Source organism: Capra hircus, assembly GCF_001704415.2.
Source record: "Capra hircus breed San Clemente chromosome X unlocalized genomic scaffold, ASM170441v1, whole genome shotgun sequence".
NCBI lineage: Eukaryota > Metazoa > Chordata > Mammalia > Artiodactyla > Bovidae > Capra > Capra hircus.
Genome location: NW_017189516.1, coordinates 23,148,912 through 23,162,591, shown reverse-complemented (window position 1 = coordinate 23,162,591; position 13,680 = coordinate 23,148,912). Strand labels below are relative to the sequence as shown.

The following is a 13,680-nucleotide window of genomic DNA, read 5'->3' as shown; positions in this document are numbered from 1 at the left end:
TTATAGCCAAGTATGTTAATTCTCACCCTCATTGGTCAGAGTTCTCTGTCTTCCCCCTTCTTTCCTTTCCTTCCCTCTCTCCCTCTCTCTGTCCTGTGAAGACCAGTGAATATGGGTTCCCCTAGGCTAAGCACAAAAAAAGAAGAGAAGAAAGTCTCTGTCTTAAAAGAAACACCGCAATCTTTCTAGCCTGGTTGAGGGAGCCAGTTCTCAGAGGAAATAGCTCAAGAGCAGGCAGGATATGGACTTCCCTGGTGGTCCAGTGGCTAAGACTTGAGGCTCACAATGCAGGGATCTGGGTTCAATCTCTGGTCAGAACTAGATTCCACATGCCACAACTAAAGATCCCACATGTTGCAACTAAGACTCAGCACAGCCAAATAAATAAGAGTGTGGATTAAAAAAAAACAAGCAGGATGCAGTGTGAATCATGGTAGGATCGAGTAGCCAGGCCATCCCAGGAAGTAAAGGGAATGAGCTTTGCAGCAGACTGCTAAGAATCATTTGAAGAAACAGATTTTGAAGGAAGGGGCTTTCAAAGGGCCCTCTTATGGGAGAGGAACAGTTGAGATAAATATCTGAGATTCTTTGTCATTTTAGAAGGTACCATAAGAGTACTTGGCATTCTAAGTCACTTGGATTTGGCCATGGGGAGGGGGTGGATCTTCATTTTCACTACTTTTCCATTTTGAAACCCTTGGGCAGTGCAGTGATTCCTTGACTCTGCCACTTTAAGTCTGTAGCAAGTGAGTTTCAGAGGCTTACAGTGTTCTGTTTCTCAAAGCTGCTACTACTACTAAGGCCAGCAAATCTCCAGCTAAAGTTGGTGATATCGGCAGCAGCAGCAGCAGCACAGACTTTAAGATGGTATCCTCTGGCCTCACTGAAAATCAGCTCCAGCTCTCTGTGGAAGTAAGTCCAAGCTTTTCTGACCTCCCAAGGTTGGGGGAGAAAGAGTCAAAGGAGGTGGATAATATTAGGATTGACTGGGGTGAATAATGTTTTAGTTCTCAAGTTGGGGCTTGCCCAATCTCCCTTCTTTTTCCCCCAGGTGTTGACATCCCATTCGTGTTCTGAAGAAGGCCTAGAGGATGCAGCAAATGTGTTACTGCAGCTCTCTCGGGGGGACCCTGGGACCCGGGACACTGTTTTGAAGTTGCTACTGAATGGAGCCCGCCATCTGGGTTATACGCTTTGTAAACAGATAGGTAATAATAAGAATAAAGCACTTTGTTTTTCTGAAACCTTCCACTTAGGTGTCACCTGTTTATGGAAGCCTCCTGGAACCCCCAGGCTGAATCATATCCACTCTACATCTGTAGCACAGCTTCCAAGCATGCTTTTATCACAGCACTGATATCACTAGGTTGTCAGGATCTGTTTTCCTGTTCAGTTGTTCTCTGAGACCAAGGCTGGCCTTCTCTCTATATTCCCAATCCCTGGCACACAGCAGTTCCTTAGTGAAGGGAAATGAGCACTCATAGGACTAACATTGCTTTCCCAATCTGGGTGCTCATAAGAGCCCTATGATGAACCTGCTGAGGCAGTTCACCACCTGAGAGATGCACCTACACTACCTTCAGGCTTAGGAATTGAGAGAATAATACCCTCTGCTTTTGTGCAGTTTTGAGGGTACAAAAATTCTAAGAACACTTGTAAATCATCTAGTTCAGTCTTTTTCCTATTTTACCAAGAAGAAAACTAAAACCCGGGGTAGTGTAGAGATTATGAATCAAGGAGTAGAGTCAGATTTGCTTTCAGCATAGAGACTCTCTTTGTTCTCTCCCACCTCCATCCCACTCATAGATCTCCCTAAATCTGATACTACTTGTGTAGTTATCTCTTTCTCAAAAATGTCGCTGGAGCTGAGTTGATACGGGAGTCAGTTTGACTATATAGGGTATTCTTTGCTGCATGAGAATTACAAAGTTCTTCTGGATGATCCAAGGCCTCTTGACTGCCACCAGTTTATTCAGCACCCTTAGGCCAGGCAGTGGCCTAGGCACTATTGTAGATAGTTATCTCCTAATTCTCGAAGCAGCCTTGTGAGTTTAGGCAATATTAGTCCCCATTATTACAATGGGAAAGCAAATTGGGAAAGAGGTTAAGTAATTTGCCAAGACTACCACAAAAACTTCCGAAGTTTGAGAGGTATACAGGCTTCAAAAGAGATACTTTTTCCCCTCTGCACTAAGGTGCATTTCATGTAGATTCAGCAAATCCTTGAGGCCAGGTAAACCAGTGGCCCTTGGGCAGCTGATCCATGAGTACACAGTAAAATGAATGGAGCAGAATTATTGTACAGTCCCAAGTTCAGTACAGCTGAGCAAAGAGGACGGCCTGGGAAGGTTTCTTGAAAAGTTTTGGCTTTTAGCTGCTTCAGTAGGGAAGTGTCAACACTTTCTGGCTTCTCTGCCTGCCCAGGAACTCTTCTGGCTGAGCTACGGGAATACAATCTGGAACAGCAGCGGCGAGCCCAGTGTGAAACCCTCTCCCCTGATGGCCTGCCTGAGGAACAGCCACAGACCACCAAGCTGAAGGGCAAAATGCAGAGCAGGTAGGTGGCAGCTGCCCATCTGGCTGTGGAGTTGGGGTCTGGGACATTATGAAAAGTGGTTCTTCCTGATTTTCTAGTTATTTTTTTCCTCCTCTCTGAGCCAGTTTTGTTTCTGTCCTATATATGCACATGGCCCTATTTTTCCTACATGTGTGATTTCCTTCTGAAATTCCATACCCTCTGGTTGACACAAGAAAGCTCTGCTTGTTCTAAGTGTTTATGCTTTGATGCTCTCAATATATGCGAGCCACCTCTACACTATCCAGGTTTGACGTGGCTGAGAATGTGGTAATCGTGGCATCTCAGAAGCGGCCTCTGGGTGGCCGGGAGCTCCAACTGCCTTCTATGTCCATGTTGACATCCAAGACATCTACCCAGAAGTTCTTCTTGAGGGTACTGCAGGTCATCATCCAGCTCCGGGATGACACACGCCGTGCTAACAAGAAGGCCAAGCAGACAGGCAGGCTAGGTATGGAACTGGGGTGTCCAGTTGAGGGGCAGGTTTGGTGGTGGAAAAACAAGAGACCCAGGAGGACAGGGCTTAATGTCATGTCTCCTTCCTGTTTGACCTTTTCTAAAGGAAGTGATGATACTTTCTTAAAATGTTGGTGGCTGTATTCTGTATTTCACTCAAGCCGTCTACATAGGAAATTTCACTAGGGCCAAGTGGGAAGGGCCTGGAAATCTGACAAGGAAATTGGGGACAGATCTTTTGGTGAACAAGATTTAACCCACTGTGTTTGTCTCCTCTCTGCTTCCTTGATTACTCCTGGCTAAAATATTGTAGCCATGTTACTTCAGCTATGCCCTGCCAAATCCTTCCCCTCTGTCCTACAGAACTCTCACCTGCCACCATCCATCTGCCTAGCCCCATGTCCCCTGCCCTTACCTGTAATGGTAGCTCTTAGTGCCTGACAGTGAGCACTCTGAGACTAACTGAGCATAAAGCTCAAAGACCTCAGCAAGATGCTTGTGGTGGCTCAGGAGATGGGACACAGAAAATTGAGCATTCCTTCTTTCCACAGGTTACATCTTACCTTCTTTATTCTTTCTCCCAGGTTCCTCCGGTTTAGGCTCAGCTAGCAGCATCCAGGCAGCTGTTCGGCAGCTGGAGGCTGAGGCTGATGCCATTATACAAATGGTACGTGAGGGTCAGAGGGCGCGGAGACAGCAACAAGCAGCAACGGTTAGCATGATGCCTGTGGCCCCTCATTCATTTGTCTTTCCTCCCTCTCCCACCATATCATCAGTGGGATTTCATTGCCCTTACCTTGTATGCTTTTGCATTAAGTTGGCTATATGAATGCTTCTGGACAACAGTTAATTTCTCTTGGTGCTTTCTTGACTGTTCATTGGTTTGGTTTGGTTTAAAGCTTGGCCATCATACCCCACTCCCAGCTATCCAGTCAATAGTGGCGCTTTTGCAAACTGCATAATGCTAAGTGTCTAGGTCCTGAGGGGATACGGGATAAAGATTTTTCAGTTTCATGGAACAATGCAAGTGCCCCAGAGAAATATCAGAAATCCTGCCCTTGAAAGTCTCCCAAGCTTGGTACACTTCCCACATAGCCTCTTCTGGCAATGGCTGGTCCCTCCACCCTGGTCTCTGCCTCTATTCTTCATACTCCCTTGGCACCCAGGCTCTTTTAGGAGGAAGCCTTCAGTTCCTAGGTAGCCAGTTCATTGTTAGGATCTCAGCATAGAGTGACTGTAGGAAAAGCCTAGCATCATGTATATACACTATGGCATTCATTGTTTGCCTGTCCTTATACAACATGCAAGTTACCTTCCCAAGATCCAAGAAATAAGGATATTTTGAGGCCTGTTGGTTTAAAAAGCCAATCCCACCCATCAAAGATTGCATTAATTCATTCCCCTGTTATTTCCTCTTTCGTGAGCAAAAAGGAACAAAGAGCAAACCTACCTTTTGCCCATCTGAGCTTTATACACACACACACACACACACTGTTCCTAGAAGTCTTGAAGTCCAGGAGCCTGGTGCCTGACTGGACTCAGTCCTGGAATAGAATGGAGGCAAATGGCAGGCATCCAGGGAGCTCTTTGGAAAAGCATGCTAGCTCAGGGTGGAAGATAAGCAGAGGAGGTGGGAAGGCCATTCTTTTGTACTGGAGAGCTAAAGAAACTTCTTTCCATATGGGAAGATATGGGAGGCTTCTTTCCAAGCTTAATGATATGTGAGAGATTGCAGGACAGCCTCTAGCCTATCCCTGAGGAAAACAGAGTTGCACCCTTTATGTGACTTTGTCTCCCTTTTATCCAGTCGGAGTCAAGCCAGTCAGAGGCATCTGTCCGAAGGGAGGAGTCACCCATGGATGTGGACCAGCCATCTCCCAGTGCTCAAGATACTCAGTCCATTGGTCAGTACTACTTTTCTATTTCTAGCCCAACAAAAGGGAGAGCCAATCTTATTGGAATGGGTGCCTGATCCCCTGCTTTCAACATACATAAACTCAGTGTTTTCATTTGTTTAAGTGAACCCTGGTTTCTGTATATTGATAGATGCATACCAATCAACTAAAATCACTAACCCTCACCACCTGGTCCTCACTGGCGAATCCTAGCACACACTGCAATTTCGGTAATAAAGAAACTGTGGGGCTTCCCTGATGCTTCCATGGTAAAGAATCCACCTGCCAATGCAGGGGACACAGCTTCAATCCCTGATCCAGGAAGATCCTACATGCTCTGGGCAATTAAGGATATAAAAGATCTGAACAACTATTAATAATTTTGACATATACAGGACACCCCAGCCAATAACAATAAACTTTTTGAAATGCATATGGAACATTTACCAAAATTAACCATACCCAGAACTTTAGCTTAATAAATTTCAAAGTGCTAAAATATCTCAGAGCATATCCTCTGATAATAGTAGAAATATGTGATATCGAGATTTCCCTGGTAGTTCAGTGGCTAAGATTGTGTTCCCAATGCAGGGGACCCAGGTTCAATCCCCGATTGGGGAACTAGATCCCATATACCACAAATAAAGATCCATGTGCCACAACTAAGAGTTCTCATGCCACAACTAAAAGACACCACATGCCACAATGAAGACATGGGCCAGCGAAATAAACCAACAGGTGCCTCCCTGGTGGCTTAGTGGTAAAGAATCTGCCTGCCAATGCAGGAGACATGGGTCCAATCCCTGATCCAGGAAGATCCCATATGCCATGGAGCAACTAAGCCCATGCACCTCAATTATCGAGGCGGTGCTCTAGAGCCCGGGTGCTGCAGTTACTGAAGCCCTCACACTCTAGAGCCCATGCTCTGCAACAAGAGAAGCCATCACAACTAGAGAGTAGCCCCCACTCACCACAACTAGAGAAAAGCCCACACAGCAATGAAGGTCCACAATGGCCAAAATAAATATTTTTTTTTAAGACACTGTGACAATACTGTGTGGAGATAGCATGTGTTTGGATCTCTTTCAGTTTCTTCATTTAAAGTAAGGATGTTCCTAGTTAGGACTGAGTTAATGTGTATATATAACACTTAAAGCAGTCCTAGAACACAGTGGATGCTATTATTAGCAGCATTTCTCAAGGTTAATTTCATATAGAATGCTTTTGGGCACCCTTTTAACAGATCCCTGTGGGATAGTGTCATCATAGGACATCTGGTTTTTAAAAAATAGTAGATCATTTAATTGGAAAAGACCCTGATGCTGGGGAAAGACTGAGGGTAGGAGGAGAAGGGAGCAACAGGATGAGATGATTGACTCATCATCGACTCAATGGACATGAGTTGAGCAAACGCCAGGAGATAATGAAGGACAGGGACACCTGGTGTGCTGCATTCCGTGGGGTTGCAAAGAATCGGACATGCCTGAACAGCAACAAGAAGATCATTTAATAATCCATAGGTCTTCTGGGAGCTGATAAGGCAATGAGGAGACCAACACTATCTGGTAGAATTTTCCTGCAGTAGCCATTAGCTCCATGTAGCTGTTGAGCACTTGAAAAGTGTCTAGTGCAACTAGACAAACTTTTTTCTTGTATTAATTTTATTCCGTTTAAATGCCATTCAGTGTAGCACGAGAGCTTGCTTTCAGATGTTACTCAGTGGCCAGTGGACCAATCTATTTGGTCTTTCTAATGGCCTATGCATTTGGTCCAAATGAAGAAAAAGCTTCCTGAATCTCTCTTCTGTGTTCCATCTAGCCTCAGATGGAACTCCACAGGGGGAGAAGGAGAAGGAGGAAAGGCCACCTGAGTTACCCCTGCTCAGTGAGCAGCTGAACTTGGATGAGCTGTGGGACATGCTGGGAGAGTGTCTAAAGGAACTGGAGGAATCCCATGACCAGCATGCGGTGCTAGGTAAGTTGGGCCTGACGGCCCAGGCCCGCTGATCTGTTCTGGGGCCCTTTCTGCCAGCTTGATTTTCTTCCTTCCAGATTACTCCTCTCCCTCAGGTCTCCATGAGAGTTCAAAGGAGAGGATTTTTTCTCCGACTTCATTATCAGAAAAAAAGATTTGCTTTCTCTTTTGGTAGCTCTTATCTTTTACTGTGTAGGGGAATCTTTATAACTGGTTGTCTATCCCATTTTTCTTTGGAAGCTCTGACTTCCTCTGTGGCACCATTATGTATCTCCTGCAAGTTTTCATCTAGTAGTTTTGAAATTTGATTCTGAGGGGGAAGAGGTTTATATGTTGAAGTTTATAAAGTAAAATGTCACTGTCCTGTATCATTCCTACCCCCAGTGCTACAACCTGCTGTCGAGGCCTTCTTTCTGGTCCATGCAACAGAGCGGGAGAGCAAGCCTCCTGTCCGGGACACCCGTGAGAGCCAGCTGGCACACATCAAGGACGAGCCACCTCCACTCTCCCCTGCCCCTTTAACCCCAGCCACTCCTTCCTCCCTTGACCCGTTCTTCTCCCGGGAGCCCTCATCTATGCACATCTCCTCAAGCCTGCCCCCTGACACACAGAAGTTTCTTCGCTTTGCAGGTACAGGGAACTCTTAGGCCCCCAAATGTAGAAGGCTTCATTTTTCTACAGGGTCATTTTATATATTTTGTTGTCAGCTGATTTGCAGGATGAGTGTGTGTGTGTACTGGAAAGTGAGGCTAATGAGTTAGGGACTGGGTCTGGAAGTCTTTTTGTGCCACACTTTTTTTCCCTGAAACAAGGAAGAGTTGCTGACTGATTGACTTACGTCCCTTCTTCTATGACCCATGATGTACTGATTCCTGCTGTCCTTTCTCCCCTCAGAGACTCATCGCACTGTGTTAAACCAGATCCTACGGCAGTCCACCACCCACCTCGCTGATGGGCCTTTTGCTGTCCTGGTAGACTACATTCGTGTCCTCGACTTTGATGTCAAGCGCAAGTATGTGCCCTGGATGTTGGGGGTGGGGGAGCTTTCTAAATAGTATCTCCCCTCCCAAAAAGGAGCCAAACATCCTCTGGGGATGATGTTTCCAGAAAAAAAATGTTTTCCTCGGTGGCAGCCCTTGGATTGGAATGGTGCTAAGCAGGGGGAAGAGACTCATCTTTGCCACCAAGTGCCACTGTACCTAAATATCCCTTGGTGCTCTTCAACCTAGACTCTGTTCTTTCATCAGAGAAGTGCAAGCCTTTGTTTAACCACATGAATTCTAAAATCTCTGTCTATCCTTCGGGGTAATACAGGAGATGCAGGTAGCCATAGTATATTTACAGCAGGGCTTGGAAGGGTTGAGAAGGCCTCCACAACACTCCTGTCATTTTTTACTCTTCTCTTCCTTTCTGTGCACCTACACATGCTTAGCTGCTTGTTGCAGAAATTCCATGCCATAATGTCTGTGGGCCCCTATTTGATGGACACGGGGGAAATTTAGAGTTGGTAGTGAGTGGCCTACCTTTTCCAGTAGTAGTAGTAGTGTTAGTCACTCAGTCGTGTCTAACTCTTTGCGATCCCATGGACTGTAGCCCACCAGGCTCCTCTGTCCATGGGATTCTGAAGGCAAGAATACTGGATTGGGTTGCCATTCTCTTCTCCAAAGGATACTGGGCATTTCCCCAGGAAAAAAAAAGGTGGAGAGCAGAGGTCAAAGTGTCTAGAGGATGAGGAGAACATCACTGTGGGTCTTAATCCTAATCAGGCAAACAGAAATTTGCTCTGCCATCCCAATCTTATTTTCCTTTCTTTCCTACCTCCCAAGATATTTCCGCCAAGAGCTGGAGCGTTTGGACGAGGGACTCCGGAAAGAAGACATGGCTGTGCACGTTCGTCGTGACCATGTCTTTGAAGACTCCTATCGTGAGCTGCACCGGAAATCCCCTGAAGAAATGAAGAATCGATTGTAAGAACCCAGAGCAGAGAGTAAAACAGGATGGCGTGGTTCTGACCCTTCCTACTTGGTAGTGAAGGCTTACTTGGGGCCCAGATGTTCAGGGGAACTTAGAGAGGTGCTTGCCCTCCCTGGTAGGAATTCCTAAGAGGAATCTAGCTCTCACTGAGCTGTCGTCCATATTCTCTGCCCAGTCTCATGAAACTGGTCTTCTGTTGGCTAGCTGGCCCTTGGGCTGAGCTACCCAACAATTCCTATACAGATAGGAGAGTCTGTGGAATTTACAAAGGTACACCTGATGGCTTCACAAAGAGCTTTTCTCCATTGTTACACTAGGAACGGGAATCCTGCTGAGCAAATGGTACCGTGGGTTGAGGGAGACCACACTTGCAAGAGTGACTCCCCACCAAATTGGTAATCACTCCCTGGTGATTCTGACGCCACCTAGAGGAGATTGGCAGTTTGCAGTATCATGTGTCATGGGAGCCAGTGAGATGATAGACCTATTGAAGTCGTTTGATGATGCTCTTGAACTCAGGAACTTGATTCCTCCCTCCCCTTGTGGCATGGACTCACTAGCCATGTCATCACACAGGAATTCAGAGAAGCTTCCAAGACAGACTGAATCCTGCTCTTCCACCACCAAATCATAATAGACCTCAAACTCAGCTCAGCTCTCTTTGATACCACTTGATGACTCCTCCCTGTTTAAAGGCCTTATTAGGTCTTTATATCTTTCCTATTAGTGTTTTCTGGGTTATCAGTGAGCCTTTACTGACACTTCAGAACATCTCTTCCATCAGTGATGCCCTTTTGTGTCCCAGATCCCCACCTCTCTTCTGGGCTCTCCTGGCACTCTGCATTTACCACTGTCCTCTGACTCTGCACTCCCCAGCTACTGCTTCACTCAGTCACTCACTCAGGTCATGCTGTGCAGAAGATTGGATTTGTCCTGGGCTTTCTGCACATCCCTGTTTCTGCTCTCTTAAACAGGTATATAGTATTTGAAGGAGAAGAAGGGCAGGATGCTGGAGGGCTCCTCCGGGAGTGGTATATGATCATCTCTCGGGAGATGTTTAACCCTATGTATGCCTTGTTCCGTACCTCACCTGGTGATCGGGTCACATACACCATCAATCCATCTTCTCACTGCAACCCCAACCACCTCAGCTACTTCAAGTTTGTTGGACGCATCGTGGCCAAAGCTGTGTATGACAACCGCCTCCTGGAGTGCTACTTTACTCGGTCCTTCTACAAACACATTTTGGGCAAGTCCGTCAGGTAAGGATGTGGCACAACCCTGGGACTGTCCTCAGTCCTGGAAATCTGGTCCTTGTGCCCCATCCCTAAGCTGCCTCTCTGCCACCCCAATCCATGGCCCTATTTGTGTTTATCTAGATATACAGATATGGAGAGTGAAGACTACCACTTCTACCAGGGTCTGGTTTATCTGCTGGAAAATGATGTATCCACATTAGGCTATGATCTCACCTTCAGCACTGAGGTAGGTCAGGAGATCCTGACTGTCACATACCCCAACTGGTTTAGGAAACCCCATTATGCGATTGTTCTTGAACTGACATTGGATAACCTCTTAATATTTCTAAGGAAGCATCTTGATGTCTTAAAATCTTGTGCCCCATTCCCTATCTGTCAGAGAGCAGTGAGTATTTGCAAGAGACAGCACAAATAGAAAAACCAGAATTTGTAAAACAATACTAGTTTCCCCTATATTTTGAAAAAAAAATAGTACACTATTCATCATTCCCAAAGGTACTTCATTGTAGAAAAATTGTGCAAATATAGATAGATGAAAAACAAAAAAATCTCACTGTTACACTTCCCCAAAATTGCTTTACATAAAGATTTTTTTTTGTATTACGTTATATTATCCATGCCTTTTTCCCTTTTACTATTGACAGTATGTTTTAGGACTAAACCCTTGGCCTTTTCCATTTAGGGATTCATGAGCTCATGAGAAAAGTCACTTTTTTTTATGACCTTGCTCCATTTCTTTGCCCAGGATACAGCAGAGAGTTTAGGGTGTGCTTCCAGGTATATGTAAGTCCCATCCTAGACCAAGCCTGATTCATATTATTGGTATTTTGGGTATTCTAGGTCCAAGAGTTTGGAGTCTGTGAAGTTCGTGACCTCAAACCCAATGGGGCCAACATCTTGGTAACAGAGGAAAATAAGAAGGAATATGTACACCTGGTGTGCCAGATGAGGATGACAGGTAGGAGAAATGTCCCTTAGACCCCTTAGCTGTTCAATATGGGACAAAGTTAGGCCTCACTCATTACACAGACATTGTTTCTTCTTTTCCCCTATGCCAGCCACAAATGCCTTGCATAAAAGGAGTCCAAAAACCTGACCAAAAAATATTCCCCTTCGTCCACCCTCATACAGGGGCCTAGAAACAGTGATGGGTGAGGTAGGCAAATCAGTCAACATCCTGCTGGATTAGGGATCTCTGACCTCTGACAGCTGTGCAAGTTCAGATGCCACATGGCTTGTTGGTTCTTTCCCCAGGAGCCATCCGCAAACAGCTGGCGGCTTTCTTAGAAGGTTTCTATGAGATCATTCCAAAGCGCCTCATTTCAATCTTCACTGAGCAGGAGTTAGAGCTGCTCATATCAGGACTGCCCACAATCGACATTGACGATTTGAAATCTAACACTGAATATCACAAGTACCAGTCCAACTCTATTCAGGTGAGCTGATGCTGGCATCCCTCCCTGTATCCTTAAGCAGTGTTAGTTTGTATGACAACCAAATAAACCGGGACTGTTAGGGGAGGGGGGTTTTGAGTGGTAGCCTACCTGAACCTAACTCTTCATTGTTCTGAAGTTTCAGTTTTCAGGTGATGTCATCATGTGAATGGAAGAACTGAAACCTGTCCCACAGAAGGGACTTGCCTAACATTGCATATCCCATCCCCCTTTCTTCCAGGAGCTCTCTACCTAATGCTGTCTTCTTGTGTTCATTCCTATAGATCCAGTGGTTCTGGAGAGCACTGCGTTCTTTCGATCAAGCTGACCGTGCCAAGTTCCTCCAGTTTGTCACAGGTACTTCCAAGGTGCCCCTGCAAGGTTTTGCTGCCCTTGAAGGCATGAATGGCATTCAGAAGTTTCAAATCCATCGAGATGACAGGTCCACAGACCGCCTGCCTTCAGCTCACACATGGTAAGAGGAAAGGTTTGTTCTTTTCAGCATTTGAATTTAACTTGCATATTTGCCACTTCTGTGCCCTTACCATGGTCAGGAGTAGTCAAAAACCCAAATCTAGCGCCAGCTACCCTGAACCTACGGGTAGCTCACAGTTTGCTGGTTTTTGTGGAGATGATGGTGTTTGAGATGAGAAGCTGACCCAGATTCACAGTGGCGCTCGGGAGACATTGCAGGTGAAAACTGCCCTGTGAAAACAAGGTGTATTCCAGGGCTCAGCATGGTCAGAGCAAGAAGTTGCAGGGGGCAGAATGCTAAAGAACTCAGCACAGGTGACCAGTGACCCTGCATGCCTCCTTGGAGCTTTCGGGCTCCAAGGGGTATGGTATTTGGGAGGTGGTATTTATACCATGGTTGGGCTATGGTATTTAAGGAGGAGTGATAGGGTCAGGTTATATTTTAGGTGCCTGGTAGCCAGTAGTGGGGCCAGATTTGAGGACAGACAAGGCTAGGACAAGATTGGGAGTGTGCAGGCAGAAATCAGGTGGGCACCATGGGAACACAGGGATTTGGTTATCATCTTTTGTCACGAATTGATGTGTCTTCTTTCCCTAGTTTTAATCAGCTGGACCTGCCTGCCTATGAGAGCTTTGAGAAGCTCCGCCACATGCTACTATTGGCCATCCAGGAGTGCTCTGAAGGCTTTGGGCTGGCCTAAAAGGGCCTCACCCACTACTGTAGGGTTTTTTTTTTTTACCATTGTTGGACCTGGTAAAGGGGGAAACGAAAACAAAAAAGAACCAGAAAGAAATGTCAAAAACCAATAAATGAAATCCACCAACTCACCATGTGTGTGTCCCAGCTGCCCCAGCGCATACCCGTTCCCCCTTTGCTGCTCATCCTCTCTACCGGCTCCCTTTTCCTCACCTCCTCCCCCCATTCCATGCCGTCCATGATCCCCCACCCCATGTGTTAAAAAGGCAATAGCCTTTACAGGGACCCGTTTGTCCCAACTGTTTGAACCGTGTGCTCCTCAGATTCTGTGTTCAGAAGGATTTGCTGCATTGAGACTTGAAACCTTTGGATAGGGGAAAAAATTATATATATATATATTTTTTTGTTCTGTTTGCAATTCTTAATTTGTGCTTGGAATGTGTTGATGTGCACAGCTAATGATTCAATGCGAGACAAGATTGGCGTCTGTGTTGTGGAGGTTTCAAATAAAGAGCACTCTTCATAACTCACTTTTCACAATGGAGTTTTTTTCAAGTTTAAAAAGAAATAAGCACCTCTTGAACACATGCTAGATGGCTGGAGAAAAAATCCAAATGGACTCTCCAGAAAGCCATTTCTGTTACCACACTGGTGCATCCTCCTCCTTCAGGGTCATCAGGAACTGAGGGGATCTTTTTCAGAATGGCATCTACACTTGGGAGTGGTGATGGTGTTAGAGATTTGTAGCTAAGGACAAAGCACCGGCTTGCTCTAGGGGAACAAACCAGCAGGTTTTAAGAGAATTCTCTCAACCCAACCGAAGGTTCTATATCCTGAGCCTTTGTAGTTTCAAGTCTGGAGCTCAGTTTAAAATTATTTGATTTATTAATGTTTTAGTTTACTTTTAACAAATTTTAATAAATAATTTGACTGGCTCCCCAGA

General features: G+C 45.7%; 1 protein-coding gene across 10 annotated transcripts in view; it reads left to right on the top strand.

Moving 5' to 3' along the window:
* HUWE1 (HECT, UBA and WWE domain containing 1, E3 ubiquitin protein ligase) overlaps positions 1 to 13,267 on the top strand; it is a 159,844-nt gene extending 146,577 nt beyond the window's left edge. For 9 of the 10 annotated variants that reach the window (XM_018043737.1, XM_018043735.1, XM_018043736.1 and 6 more), the window contains 16 exons: positions 785 to 912; positions 1,052 to 1,208; positions 2,425 to 2,557; positions 2,824 to 3,026; positions 3,616 to 3,743; positions 4,839 to 4,935; positions 6,745 to 6,900; positions 7,285 to 7,530; positions 7,795 to 7,912; positions 8,727 to 8,867; positions 9,849 to 10,136; positions 10,254 to 10,359; positions 10,974 to 11,091; positions 11,388 to 11,569; positions 11,851 to 12,041; positions 12,639 to 13,267. In XM_018043737.1, coding sequence (XP_017899226.1) covers positions 785 to 912; positions 1,052 to 1,208; positions 2,425 to 2,557; positions 2,824 to 3,026; positions 3,616 to 3,743; positions 4,839 to 4,935; positions 6,745 to 6,900; positions 7,285 to 7,530; positions 7,795 to 7,912; positions 8,727 to 8,867; positions 9,849 to 10,136; positions 10,254 to 10,359; positions 10,974 to 11,091; positions 11,388 to 11,569; positions 11,851 to 12,041; positions 12,639 to 12,741 — 2,495 coding nt within the window. In that variant the 3' untranslated portion in view covers positions 12,742 to 13,267. The remainder of the gene's footprint in view (positions 1 to 784; positions 913 to 1,051; positions 1,209 to 2,424; positions 2,558 to 2,823; positions 3,027 to 3,615; positions 3,744 to 4,838; positions 4,936 to 6,744; positions 6,901 to 7,284; positions 7,531 to 7,794; positions 7,913 to 8,726; positions 8,868 to 9,848; positions 10,137 to 10,253; positions 10,360 to 10,973; positions 11,092 to 11,387; positions 11,570 to 11,850; positions 12,042 to 12,638) is intronic. The other variant, XM_018043738.1, reaches the window with a different exon arrangement.
* Positions 13,268 to 13,680: the final 413 nt, after the last annotated feature.